Here is a 12,189-nt window from a genome sequence, read left to right as displayed (position 1 = left end):
ATATGTGGGTATGGATGAGTTCCCTTGGACCTACAACTTCACTTAAATGTCATGCAAGACGAAGAAACAATCCTTCTGTTGAATATGCATGAGTAAAAGTAGGAAAACAAACATTACATATTTACATGACAATTTGAAAGGCCAGGGTTGCAGGAGAGATGTGTGGCGAATACCAAGTATTTCACCCAAAACAACCCCTCATTTAAATTATATTCTGTTTACGACACACATTCATTATCCTCGCCTTTCAAATAACAAAACTACATCAATCTTCAGATAAAATCCAAAGACCGACTTTGGTTTGTGGAACAGAAGACTTAGCCTTGAGTTTATTTGCATAGGTGTAGTGTATCCTAATCTCCATACAGCATGTGCGTTCACCCTTTCACTGCAGGTTAATGGCACGGTTATGGTTAAAATTTGGGCCTGGGTAAAAAAAAAAGAAAAAAAATATGAAATCGGTACCACACCCATGGGTGCTCTTGCACGCACTCACGCACGTTCGCCAACTGTGTCTTGTAATTACTTGTAAGAAAGCCAGTCACATGTACTTACATTGCTCTCTAGTGGTGAATGTGTAAAAGCCATCACACACTGACACGACACTCCAGAGCCACAGAGTACGTGAAGTCTTTATTATTGCTTTCATAATCATGCCCATCACAGTTTTGGAATGAACATCAGGTAATACTTTAAACCTAATATCCTTAAAGTTAAAAACTATCAAGTACTTTTCCAACATCGATGTGAAAGATTAAAGTTTAAAAATGATCAGCCATTGTTGGGCTGTTGGTAACACAGTTGGTGTGAGTCACAATACAGCCATTTAGATCATTAGGTAATTTCCTATCTCACATAAACGGAAGCTGTTCATCGGGTTAGTCAACTAAGTGCACGGCACACTTTCTACAATACATGACACATAAAGATACTTTGCAGTGCAGGACAGTGAGACATGCCGATGAAGTTCGTCTCTTTCCCTTCAACACGACACTGAAATACTGAACTGGTGCGTCGGATCTTTGTTTTTAAGCGCCACTGGCAGCTCTCTACAATCTGTCCTGCAGAGAAAGAAAGGTGACTGACCAAAATGTAAATCTTCAACGTCCGGAGAGTCCGTATCTTAAATAAATCAGCAAACCGTCTGGACCCACGACAATTCTGTCCAAATCACGAAAGGGAAGCATGAAAATAAATAAACAGAAACAGCTGGTCCCGCTGACACTACCGGAGGGTGGAATGCAGGTCCGACCTCGAGCTTAAGAAACACAAAAGGTCTCCTTTAAGACCTTTGGGAACAGCAGCAGCACAGACGTTTGATAATATGTAACAGGGAGTGTTTGTTGAGGTGCATTGTGGGTAATCTAGGGCTGAAAGCGGATGAAGACGAGTATATATAAAAAGTACAAAAGAGGTCAAAGCATGTGTCCTGCACTACTTTCAGAAACGTTCTTTGGAAACTCATTCTGCAGTGCAAATCTAAATCTCAAGAGCATATGACACATTCACCGGATACAACCTCCTCAAACTTCCATCTTCAAGCTCACTTCAAGGGCTTCTTTCAGTGAGTGAGTGAGCCCCCCCCCCCCCCCCCCGGTCTGCTCCCGTTTTACTCCTCTGGGGTAAAGGCGCTGGGCTCATGGTTCTCTGGGGGTCTCCGCTGGGCATTGTGGGGCTGAGTCAGAGGAAAACCCCTGAGCTTCTCTTGCAGACTTCCTACAGCCAGCCTCATCTGGTCCTCGGCCCCCTGAAGAGATTTCACCTCCATGGTGTAGAAGAGGTACAGCAGAGCGGTGGTGAGCAGGATGGCGAAGCACAACGCAGCCAGCAGGTAGAAGGAGGTGCGAGGGAAAGGTTGCTCTGCTCCCAGGGCCAACCAGGGCACAGCGGCGATGGCCAGCTCCAGGACCAGCAGCGCCAGCCCCATCACTCCGGTGCGTGCCGCTGTGTAGCGCATCCTCTCAGCACAGTGCAGGCCCACTTTGACTTCAGTACGCGCCTCGGTCACAATGTCGACCAACTCGGCCACCTTCCCTGAAGACACGCAAGGGAGGGAAGACGAGGAGCGAGTCAGCGATGATCATAGACTTCAACACGAGCGAGGGTGAGTTTGATAGAAGTTGAGCAGTGAGGTACAACAGAAAAAGGAGTCTACAGGGTGTTAGCAGCTCTGTGAGGCTGTGTTTCAGCCCCATTCAAACAGGATTAACATTGCAATATAACATTCAATATTCAATGTGCTCATTAAAGTCATCATTGCAGACAGTAAACTTTCATTTTGTGCTGATTTTGGCGGCCCCTGTGGACCAACGTGGTAGTGTTTCCAAGCAGCTGATTCCCTTTAAAAAATGTGGCATAGATGAAAGCATTAAGAATAACTAAATAGAAATAGACTTTCTTGCTGATTGTCTTGTTTACATGTGGGTCATATAGAGGCACAAGTATTAAATTGAGACCGTGTCATAATCAGTTAAAAGTTCCTTCTTTAACCATGATGAAATGAAAGGATGTGGACATTCTGCAGGACTAGACCGGTACCTCTACCTAACGGCCCATCTGATTGGCTTATACGGGATCTTGCTCTCCTCCTAACTTTAGTGTCACTTCCCCTTTTCTCCCGTCGTCAAATTGGTTCCCAAATACACATATGTTGGTGTTATCATGTTTCCAACTGTTGGATTAGCAGTTATTAAAATTGTGACCGACGCTGGAACCATGAATGTCACAGCAATCCACCCATAACCGTTGAGGTTCTTCAGTCTGGACCAAAGCGATTGAGCGACACCGGCGTCACTAGAGCCCCTCAGCTAGCGTGGCGTAGCAAACATACCTGCAGCAGAGTCCCGCTTCTTTGACGTTCTTTGCCTGTCGCTGTCCGTCTCAGTTGGAGTTTGTGTCTCCAGCCTCAATCCAGCGGTCAGAGCCTCGTGGTCCGAGTACGGGAACGGGTGGTCGGGGACGGAGCCTTTGGTGGTGGACATGAAATCACAATAAATGTCCGTTTTGGAAGATCCCTGGGAATTTAAAGAAAGGGAAATGCTTCGGGGGTCAAAACACATTCACCCGATGACTCAAACATCTTGACGTGAACATGAGGGGATACAAAGCTCACGCACCTTGAACAGGATGTAGTCAATTCGAATTCCTTTCTCAAAGGGGCCGAGCTCCTTTTTACCGATGAAAGGGTTGTCAGCTATTAGAGTCATGCCATCCTCACAGCCCTGAAAAACAGTTTGTTTTAACAGTTATTAAAAACAAAACACGAGAAAAAACAACCCTATTACCATCGTATTCAATAGTGGGGCTGAACTATTTTGAAAAAAATATGTAATAGCAATTATTTTGACTGATATCGCAATTGCTATATCATTTGTAATATTAGAGGGATTGATCTTACGAGGTTCTGTACCAGACGGAAATGTTGTGTGGGGTCAGGTCATGACAATATTTCATTTTAAAACGAATGGTATTTTGACACGCATTCTGCCTTTAACAAATATTGCAATTGAGAATTGCCGTCCGCCATACAGCGATTTCGATAAAGTTGTGTAATTGTGCAGCCCTAGTCGCTACCTACGTCAAATTTAGCAGACTCTACATAAGAGTCTCGGAGTGCGGTGTAGGACATCAGCAGTCTGCTGCCGAGGTCCTGAGGGTGCATGTTGAGGTCGCCGCCTAGAATCACCACATCTGCTCCTGCAGAGGTGTGGCTGATAGGCACAGAGGAAACACACCATTACCAAGGACACACACAAGATGAAACTCAATTAGAAAGCATTAGAAGTACACTTCAGGAACTCCAAACAGCAACAGGTGAAGTTCACCTCAGAAAAATATGCAAATATACTCCAGAGTAGACAAACAAGTGGCCCAAACTCTTTTGTGCAGAATCAACAAACGGAGACACGCTACCGAACAAACTGCTGCAGCTCCCAGGCCTGAACCACTCGGTGAGGTAGATAAGAGTCCTTGTCTCTGCAGTACTCCGCATGCAGCTGAAATCAATACGCAGAGTCGGCAGCACATTGATCAACAACTGGATGTAATACACAGGCGAGGCTGAGAACGGCTGTTAGGAAACCTCACATGAGTCACGTAGACGTTTGCAGTCAGGCTGCCGAGTTTCAGGACCGCCATCCCAACAGCTTTGCCTCCGAACCAGTCGCCATGCTGAGCCTGATTATTGGGGAAAACACAATGTGTCATGAGAGACAGTTTGCCACTCTGGCGGGGGTGATGTCTGAAGGTGAAGCTCTACATCGGTTGTCTGTATGTTTAAGAGTGGCATTACGTACGGTTCTATGTCCTGCTGTGAATGTTTGTGCTTGGGTGTGTGTGTGTGTGTGTGCATATATTCTGTGTCTTTTGACTTCTAGGTGCAGCTCTCTAACGAGTGATTGAGGGCACCTGGATGAGGATGTGGCTTACTGATACAAGCGCTCTCTCTCGTCTGTCTGGCACCAGACCCTGGTCTTCAGTTAGATTTGCACATTGCGGTTTATTTGAGTCCTGTAAATAAACTGGCAGCTGTGGTTTTTGAATCTAACTTGGTGTTGTGTCCCTCCTTGTGTTGAGACTTCTGAGCCGGTCGTAACGTAACGGGGGCTCGTCCGAAGCTCAGTTAGCCTTAGGTCACTTTTTACTCCTCGACTTAGTTAGTAGGTTCAGGCTGATGTCACCACTTACGGTAGAGTTTTTAGTTTTTCTCTTTTTGAGCTTGCCTGGTTAAGAAGGCCTGCGGGTGTTGGAGAGACCAGCACCACTTTATTGTTTTTGGTGCGGTAACCCCGGGGTGGCCCCTGGCATGCCCGGGAAAGCCGACGAAGACTAGTTGAGGTTTAGCCAGATAGAACTACAGTTTCTTAGGTAGAGAGGAAACCAGGTGAGTTCAAGAATAGTTTGAAATGTTCATTCCTCAGGATAGTATGTGATGGCATTTGCTGGCCTTTGTTCTTCACACATGCTGTACGCTGTGTGAGTAGTAAGAGTGGAGAAATATTGTTGTGCACACTAGTTTAGGTTAAATGCTAGGCTGTAGTTTTGTTCTTCTTTGAACCCTGATTCGTCTGGCTGGCTTAGTAAGCCAGGGCTCATGCTTTTCTATTATCTGTGTGAGCTTCGTGTTCAGGTAGTCGCATGCTTCTTGCAGGGACTACATTTTGTGGAACCTTTCTTCTCAGTGGAGGTAGAAAAGTAGTGTTTAGAATGACAGTGTATCGTAGGAGTAAGAGTACTGTTAACACTATTTCTATACTGTGTGGCCTGAAATAGTTAAGTAGCTGCTCTTATATAGACAGCCTAGTGATTGGTGCATTTGAATTACTCTCTGATTTTGTGTAGGTAAGCTGTGCTGTTTGGTAGCACTGGTTCTGTGTGGTCGTGTTACTTTGTGTTGGTGGTTTGGCTTACTTAGGAGGAGCCCATTTTTGGGTGTGCTACCTTGTAGAGATTTGTTCCACATAAAGTTGTTTTTGTGATCTCACAATAGAGTCTGATTTTCAAGAGATCAGTGAAGGTCCTACAACAGAGCAGCTGGCTCAATGCACCAAAGCCCAGCTCATGTATTGCCCCGTGAATCTCGTCAGTTTGAGGAGGAGCAGGGCTTACATGTGTCTGCAGGTTTAACTGTTGGGAAGACGGAACAAGTAATCTTGAAGTCTCAAAATTACAGTTGAACCGGTATACCGCCCAGCCCTACTACTCATGCCACATTTACTCGGAGGTATCCTTCTGTTAAAACAACATGGTTTTGGATGACACCCTTATGGCTGTTATCTTAAGGAAGGGAGTGCTACGTATGGTTCTATGTCCTGCTGTGAATGCTTGGGTGTGTGTGTCTATGTGTGTGTATTCTATGTGTGTGTATTCTGTGTCTTTTGACTTCTAGGTGCAGCTCCCTAACGAGTGATTGAGGGCACCTGGATGAGGATGTGGTTTACCTATATCAGCGCTCTCTCCTCTGCCTGGCACCAGACCCTGGTCTGCAGAGGGATTTGCACACTAGTTTACGTGTGTCCTGTAAATAAACTGGCAGCTGTGGTTGTTTTTAACCTAACTTGGTGTTGTGTCCCTCCTATATGTTGCGACTCCAGAGTCGGTCGTAACAGTGGTTTCCACGGTTGTGATGATCACCTATAAGACAAGTATGGGACTGTGCCCAAATGCAGCCTGGGATCCCTATTGGTCTCTATTAGAGGAAAGCTGGCTCTTTATCTTAGAGCTGCATTTCTCATCTCCACCAAGGAGCTTATGTTTTCAGTTCGGTTTGTTGGTCAGCAAAATTATAGAAAAACTACTGGCCCGATTTCCTGAACGGGAACGTTTGCCTTCAGGGCTGTTGGGAAAAATCTAAATGACTAATTAGTATGCGTTTAAGTGATTGAAGAATGTTATACATTTAACAGAAGCTCATCTCATCTGTAGTGTTTAAGGCCTGTGTCCTTTCACTGACACTAGGTCTTCAGCAAATGTTTAATCTATTAAGAAGCAGTTGATTGCCGAAAGAACACTTCAGCTGTTTGTCCTGAATAAGAATGATAACAAACGTGTAGAAAGCGTCAATACTTACGCAGGGCTGATTTGCGACCATGATTTACGAGAAAGTGACCTGTGTACTAGAACGAATTGTTAAAGTGTCCAGATACGTAGACGCCTGTGTGAAACGCGAAATGTGTGTGTGTTACCTTGTGCCAGCCCAATGCATGTTTACCGAGTATAAATACCAGAGACTTGGAGACAGATCTTCGAGCAGTCTTGATGTACATTCTGTATGTGAATCAACCCTGTCTCCTTCTTTGCAAAGAATAAATGTCCAATGATGAATGATTTTTACACCAGTCTCGAGTGGAACTTTTCTAACAAGGGCTTTCTGCAAGAAAAGGTTTATTACAACCTCAAACATGATATTTTCCTAAACCTATGGAGATGTCTGTCAGAAGGCCCTGAGGGCAAACTTCTCCCATGTGCGAAACTTGGTGGAAGAGTGGAGCACAGGCCAAGGAAGTGTGTGAAAATATTGAGTTACTAAATCATAGTGGTTTGTGTAATGTTTTTTTTTTTATATCTGCAAATTTAAAATTTGACTCAAGTAATTAATTCAACTGCATTTTTTCATAACAACTGTTTTTGACAACAAGCTGCCATGTTCATAATTCTAACAGGTTTGGAAATATATACAGACAGTGTTGTTTCTTGCAGATCTTGTCTGAAATAGTTTATATTCTGTGCATTTACTGCCCTTGTTCAATTTTTTATTGTAATCTTGTTTATGTTCTATTGCACCGTGCATCTCTTGGTGTTATGAAGCACTTTGTAACCATGTTGTGTAGTAGTGCGATGTTGAAAATCTTTTTGTGGCAAATAATGACTGTTTCTAACTCTTTTGTTTATCATTGTTCACTTCCATCAAGTCGTATTTGTAGCATACATTACAAAAAGACTCTGGACTCACCATGTAAGGATAACCATTCAGTGAGTAGCGATACAGAAAGGTCTCATGGATCCTGTGCTTGGAGAAGATGGCCAGTCCACTGCCGATGACTCCACTGAACAAAAGAGAAACGGGACATTAAAAGAAGCTGCACGCTCAACACACCAGCATCAGCAGTACGTGGTTATTGTCAAAAGAAACAAGTCACATCCCTGGTTCCCATTCAGATCGACTTTATTCTGAAGTATGTATGATGTGATGTAGATGTGAGAACTTATCTACTATATTAACACAAATCTCGATGATGTTGAACACTTGATACAGTAATTTAATGAACATTGCACCACTTTGCTGGATAAAGTGGCACCTCTTAAGGAAAGGACCAGGGCTGCCTATAACACTACTCCGTGGATGACAGACGCTGTGTGCAGCGTGAGACAGAAGTGTCGCAGGACAGAGCGGCTCTGGAAAGCTACTGGGCTAGAAGTGCATAGTTTATATCTCAAAGACCTCAGTTTCTTTTAATACTAGAGTAAAGGAAGCTAGAACTGCTTATTTTGCCAACCTAATCTCTTCTTCAAAGAGAAATCCCAAGATTCTGTTTGACACAATTAGAGGAATTGTTTCACCGTCTGTCTCCACTTTACCATGCTATTCTGTTGACGATTGCAACAAATTCCTTATATATTTTAATGATGAGGTAACAGGTATTAGGTCTGGCATTCGGCCTGGGATCTGTTCGTCTACTTGTAGCTCCTCGCAATCTCCTGCTGTTCTGGACTCTTTCCAGCCTATCAGCCTTCAAGACCTGATGGACTTAATTAACAAAACAAAGCCATCATCTTGCCCTCTGGATATAATTCCATCCTCTCTATTTAAGAAAGTTCTGCTAACTATTGGCCCTGCAGTAACATCTATTGTCAATTCCTCATTGTCTACAGGAATTGTCCCTTCCTATTTCAAACATGCCACTATCCAGCCCATATTAAAGAAACCTAACTTAGATCCAGCTTTGCCCATGAACTACAGGCCCATATCAAAACTGCCTTTCCTGTCCAAAATTTTAGAGAAAGTGGTGGCCAAACAACTTACTGCTGCACTGGAGAGGCACAACATGTACGACAAGTTCCAGTCTGGGTTTCGTAAGCAACACTCGACTGAAACCGCTCTCCTGAGGGTTTCAAATGACATTCTCATGTGTGCTGATGCAGGTGACTGCTCTGTGTTAGTTCTTCTGGATCTCAGTTCTGCATTTGACACTGTAGACCATGACATCCTGATCAAGAGGCTACGTGATTGGGTGGGCATATCTGGCATAGCGTTAGACTGGTTTACATCTTACCTCAATGACAGAAGTTTCAATGTCTCTGTGGGTGATTTTGTTTCGGTTACCTCTCCACTGTCTTGTGGTGTACCGCAGGGCTCGGTTCTGGGGCCTCTGTTATTTTCCCTTTATCTGTTACCTTTGAGACCGATCATAAAAAGCTATAATGTGTCCTATCACTTATATGCAGATGATATCCAACTTAATCTGTCATTTAAAACCCACCTGTTTAGGCTGGCGTTTGTGAAAAAGTAAACCCATGTCCTAGACCTGCTCTTAAAATATGTTTTATATTCTTATTTTATTTTATTTTATTCTTTAATTTTTTTATTTTCTCTGTGTAGATAATTTATTGACCCTAGGGTCACATTGTGTTTTTTATGCTTTTAAATGTCTGCTCTGTTAAGCACTTTGTGATACTACTGTCTGTGAAAAGCGCTATATAAATAAAATTCATTCATTCATTCATACTAGAGATTACATTTTTGTGAGCTGCAAAGGGGATTAGAAAGGCAGGGCCTTTGATTAAGATCAGTCTTGTGCTTTGGTGTAGAGGTCAAGAAAGAATTAAGCCACTAAAGTTAATCCTTTAGGTACTGCCTAGGCTTCACTTATAATGTGGGTCTTTGGATCAAAGCCATGCAAGTACATTTTTTTGGCTCTGTTTTTCCAAAACAGAGCCACTTCAGGAGCCTTTTGATAATATGAAATGTTAATCCTAAATTTGAATCTGGGATTGAAAAGAGAGAAGAAATTACCTTTTGAAGTGATGAGAGTGAGGATGACTACAGGCTAGTTTCTTTTTCAAGGAGAGATAGTCTTTCTCACTCCACACCTGAAAAAAAAGGATGTCAATTATAAAAGTAGAATACCAGCCATCTTTGCATAATTAATATTGTTCATACAAAGAAGATTTATGACTTAAGGTTGGTCTTTATTGCAGAAGTAAATAAATAACTGAGGTGCATGAGCTGAAAAAGTCAGTAGACAACTTTATAACTCTGAAAGATGGAATCCACCAACCTCTTGCAGTAAGACAATATCATGCTCTTCCTTGCACAGCATATCGCCAATCATGGCATAGCGCTGAGGAGTGTGTTTGCTGAGGTAGCGGATCCCCCTGAAGAAGTAAAGGAAAACAGGGTTTTTGTTTAAATGTATTGAGACAAACAAAAGCTGGTGCATTTAGAATCACGACAAACCACAGCCACTGACCAGCAGTTCAGAGAGAAGACCCGGACATTGAGAGAGTCTGTGTTAGCCATGCTGGCAGAGCAGACGGTCAGTAGATGATGGAGTGTCAGATCAGGTGAGATGACTGGGATCAGCTCCTAATACGACACGTGAAATGATTGTTGCTGTTATTAATGAGGTCAATATTTGTTATCTCATCCAACACATATTAGGTGGCATGTCCGAGTGCACAAAACGTTCCAATAAATACACGTACTATCGTAATAAAACGTTATTCAGCACGGAAACACAATTTGAGAGTTGGACAACATCACGGTGTCATGCAGCATCTCAAAAAGAGACAAAGTAAAGAGGCAGTTGCATTCCCTCCTTTCTCCCAGGAGTGCAACAATACACCGGCCCCACAGAGTGCTGACAGGGCTTTACTGTCCGGAGAGAATAAAGGGAAGCAGCAATGCAGTGAAACCCAAGCTGAAGAACTGGTTGTTCATTGTGTGTTAATACAGAAAAAAAAGCAATAAATAAAACACTTTCCTTACAATGATAAGGTTAAACATTGACCTAAAGTTGTACAAAGCATCTGCCTGGGTTTACCTAAAAAGGAGTGGAGAGACAGTATGTGTCGTAGCCATATTAAACGTTAATGCCACAGACACTGGACTTTAACCCAGAATGTGGTTACACTTGCTGACTCTAGCTACACAATGTGGTAAGTCACGAGAGATTCCCTGCATGTAGCACACGAGTCACCATCAAATACTGCAAAAGATAGAGCACCCTATCGCTAGCTTGCAGACCAGGTGGATCACGTGTTTACGTATGTATTACCAACATGAGTTGATTATCATGTTCCGTTAACGTTAGCCGTAATATTCGACCGTTATTCACTACAGGTAACCAGTTCAATGACGTTAACTGCTGAACAACTCTAGCTGTGGCCGTTTGACTAACGTTAGTCTCTGTAACGTTAACGGCTCCGGTTACAGTTGACTTGTCAGCAATATGGTTTATTTATTTATTAGCTAGCCTACTATTCAACTCAACTCACGAACCTGTTGACGTCAGCTGAAGTTAACTGGACCGTTGGACCGATTACTGCACCGTAATGTTAGTTTAGCTTTAGAGCCTAAACACTTCCTTTAAGCGCGCTAGCTAGCTAGCTAGCTATTAACGTAATCCTAGGTAATTATTATCGAAGTCGGTTGGTCAGCATCTCAGAACAATAACTCAGCAGAGTTTGGCCACTACCATTGGTATGTGATTTTCCTATCAGCATAAAGTCAGCGGGGATAAAACCATTTGTGATTGACCTCCGGTTGTTTCCCTCCAAAGTAAAACAGGAACTTGAGTCGCGTCTGCATTTCATCGACATTACTCCCTGAGTAAATGTATATAAAACACATTTGTACTGAAGTGAACTTTAGCTGTGAATGATTTAGTTTTTAAAATTCAACTCTATTTTAAATAAGCAATAATTTATTGTGCAAAGCTTTAATTAGGAGGCTTTTATCCAACATCCGGTTTACTTTACCTAAATTAATAGTCGTTTCCGGTTTGATTTCGGACGCCGCAATTACCTCTGGGAGGTGAAGTTCTTTAGTCAAACGCTTGGCACGAGCAAGTTAATAAAGTCCTTAATTCAACGCCCTATTTAAGAACAGAAGTATTGTCACCTAAATGTACTTAAAGTATAAAAAGTAAAAGTACCCAATGTGCAGGAAATAGCCCCTGTTAATAATATATTATTATAAATTGCATTATTAAATTGTCAATACTGATACATCAATGGATTTCTTTTACGGTTTTGTTTCCTTTTCTCGCAGTTTAGAGATGAAATCACGCTTTTTGTAACGGGCTACAAGCCAAAGGGGTTGGGAACCAAAGGTTTAATCTGGCAATTATACTTCGGATGGAAAATCTGAATCAGAATCAGAAATTAGAGTATATTTGTCAGATGAATGTAGTGAAGTAGAAAGTAACAGAAAAGGGAAATACTCAAGTAAAGTACATACAATAACTTCAAAATTGCACTCAAATACACTACATGAGTATACTTGTACATGCACCACATTCTGTTACCTGATTATGAATTTTAGCTGGAAACATTTTATCATACTTTAACACATGGCAACTCTTTTGTGATTTCACTGAACCAATATCTCTGGCCTTCATGATGCTAAGCTTTAGCATCATGCAGCTACACTTTGGACTCCATGGGCACCCTGAAAAAAATGTTACACTG

At 42.5% G+C, this 12,189-nt stretch overlaps 1 protein-coding gene across 2 annotated transcripts; it reads right to left on the bottom strand.

The window, feature by feature from the left end:
• Positions 1-614: 614 nt before the first annotated feature.
• Positions 615-11,200, bottom strand: smpd2b (sphingomyelin phosphodiesterase 2b). Of its 2 annotated transcripts, XM_079297013.1 has the most exons (11): positions 11,000-11,200; positions 9,969-10,084; positions 9,777-9,873; positions 9,512-9,588; positions 7,451-7,544; positions 4,087-4,176; positions 3,913-3,995; positions 3,578-3,710; positions 3,117-3,221; positions 2,831-3,014; positions 615-2,034 (listed from the first exon to the last, which is right to left on the bottom strand). In XM_079297013.1, exons 2-11 carry the CDS (start codon positions 10,016-10,018, stop codon positions 1,610-1,612), a joined length of 1,338 nt encoding a protein of 445 aa, XP_079153139.1. In that variant the 5' UTR covers positions 10,019-10,084; positions 11,000-11,200; the 3' UTR covers positions 615-1,609. The 2 variants fall into 2 exon arrangements, with proteins under 2 accessions (XP_079153139.1, XP_079153140.1); XM_079297014.1 differs by lacking the exon at positions 9,969-10,084.
• Between the last annotated feature and the right edge of the window lie 989 nt (positions 11,201-12,189).

Source organism: Melanostigma gelatinosum, assembly GCF_949748355.1.
Source record: "Melanostigma gelatinosum genome assembly, chromosome: 3".
Taxonomy (NCBI): domain Eukaryota; kingdom Metazoa; phylum Chordata; class Actinopteri; order Perciformes; family Zoarcidae; genus Melanostigma; species Melanostigma gelatinosum.
Note: the sequence above shows the minus strand (reverse complement) of the source record. Positions and strands in the feature narration are given on the sequence as shown.

Excerpts from the sequence above, each read along its gene's own strand:
- smpd2b (XM_079297013.1), bottom strand. The coding sequence starts at position 10,018 with ATGGCTAACACAGACTCTCTCAATGTCCGGGTCTTCTCTCTGAACTGC. Across the intron at positions 9,589-9,776 it reads ATATTGTCTTACTGCAAGAG|GTGTGGAGTGAGAAAGACTA; the intron begins GTTGGTGGATTC and ends CTTTTTTTTCAG. Across the intron at positions 4,177-7,450 it reads TGAATGGTTATCCTTACATG|GCTCAGCATGGCGACTGGTT; the intron begins GTGAGTCCAGAG and ends CCCAATAATCAG.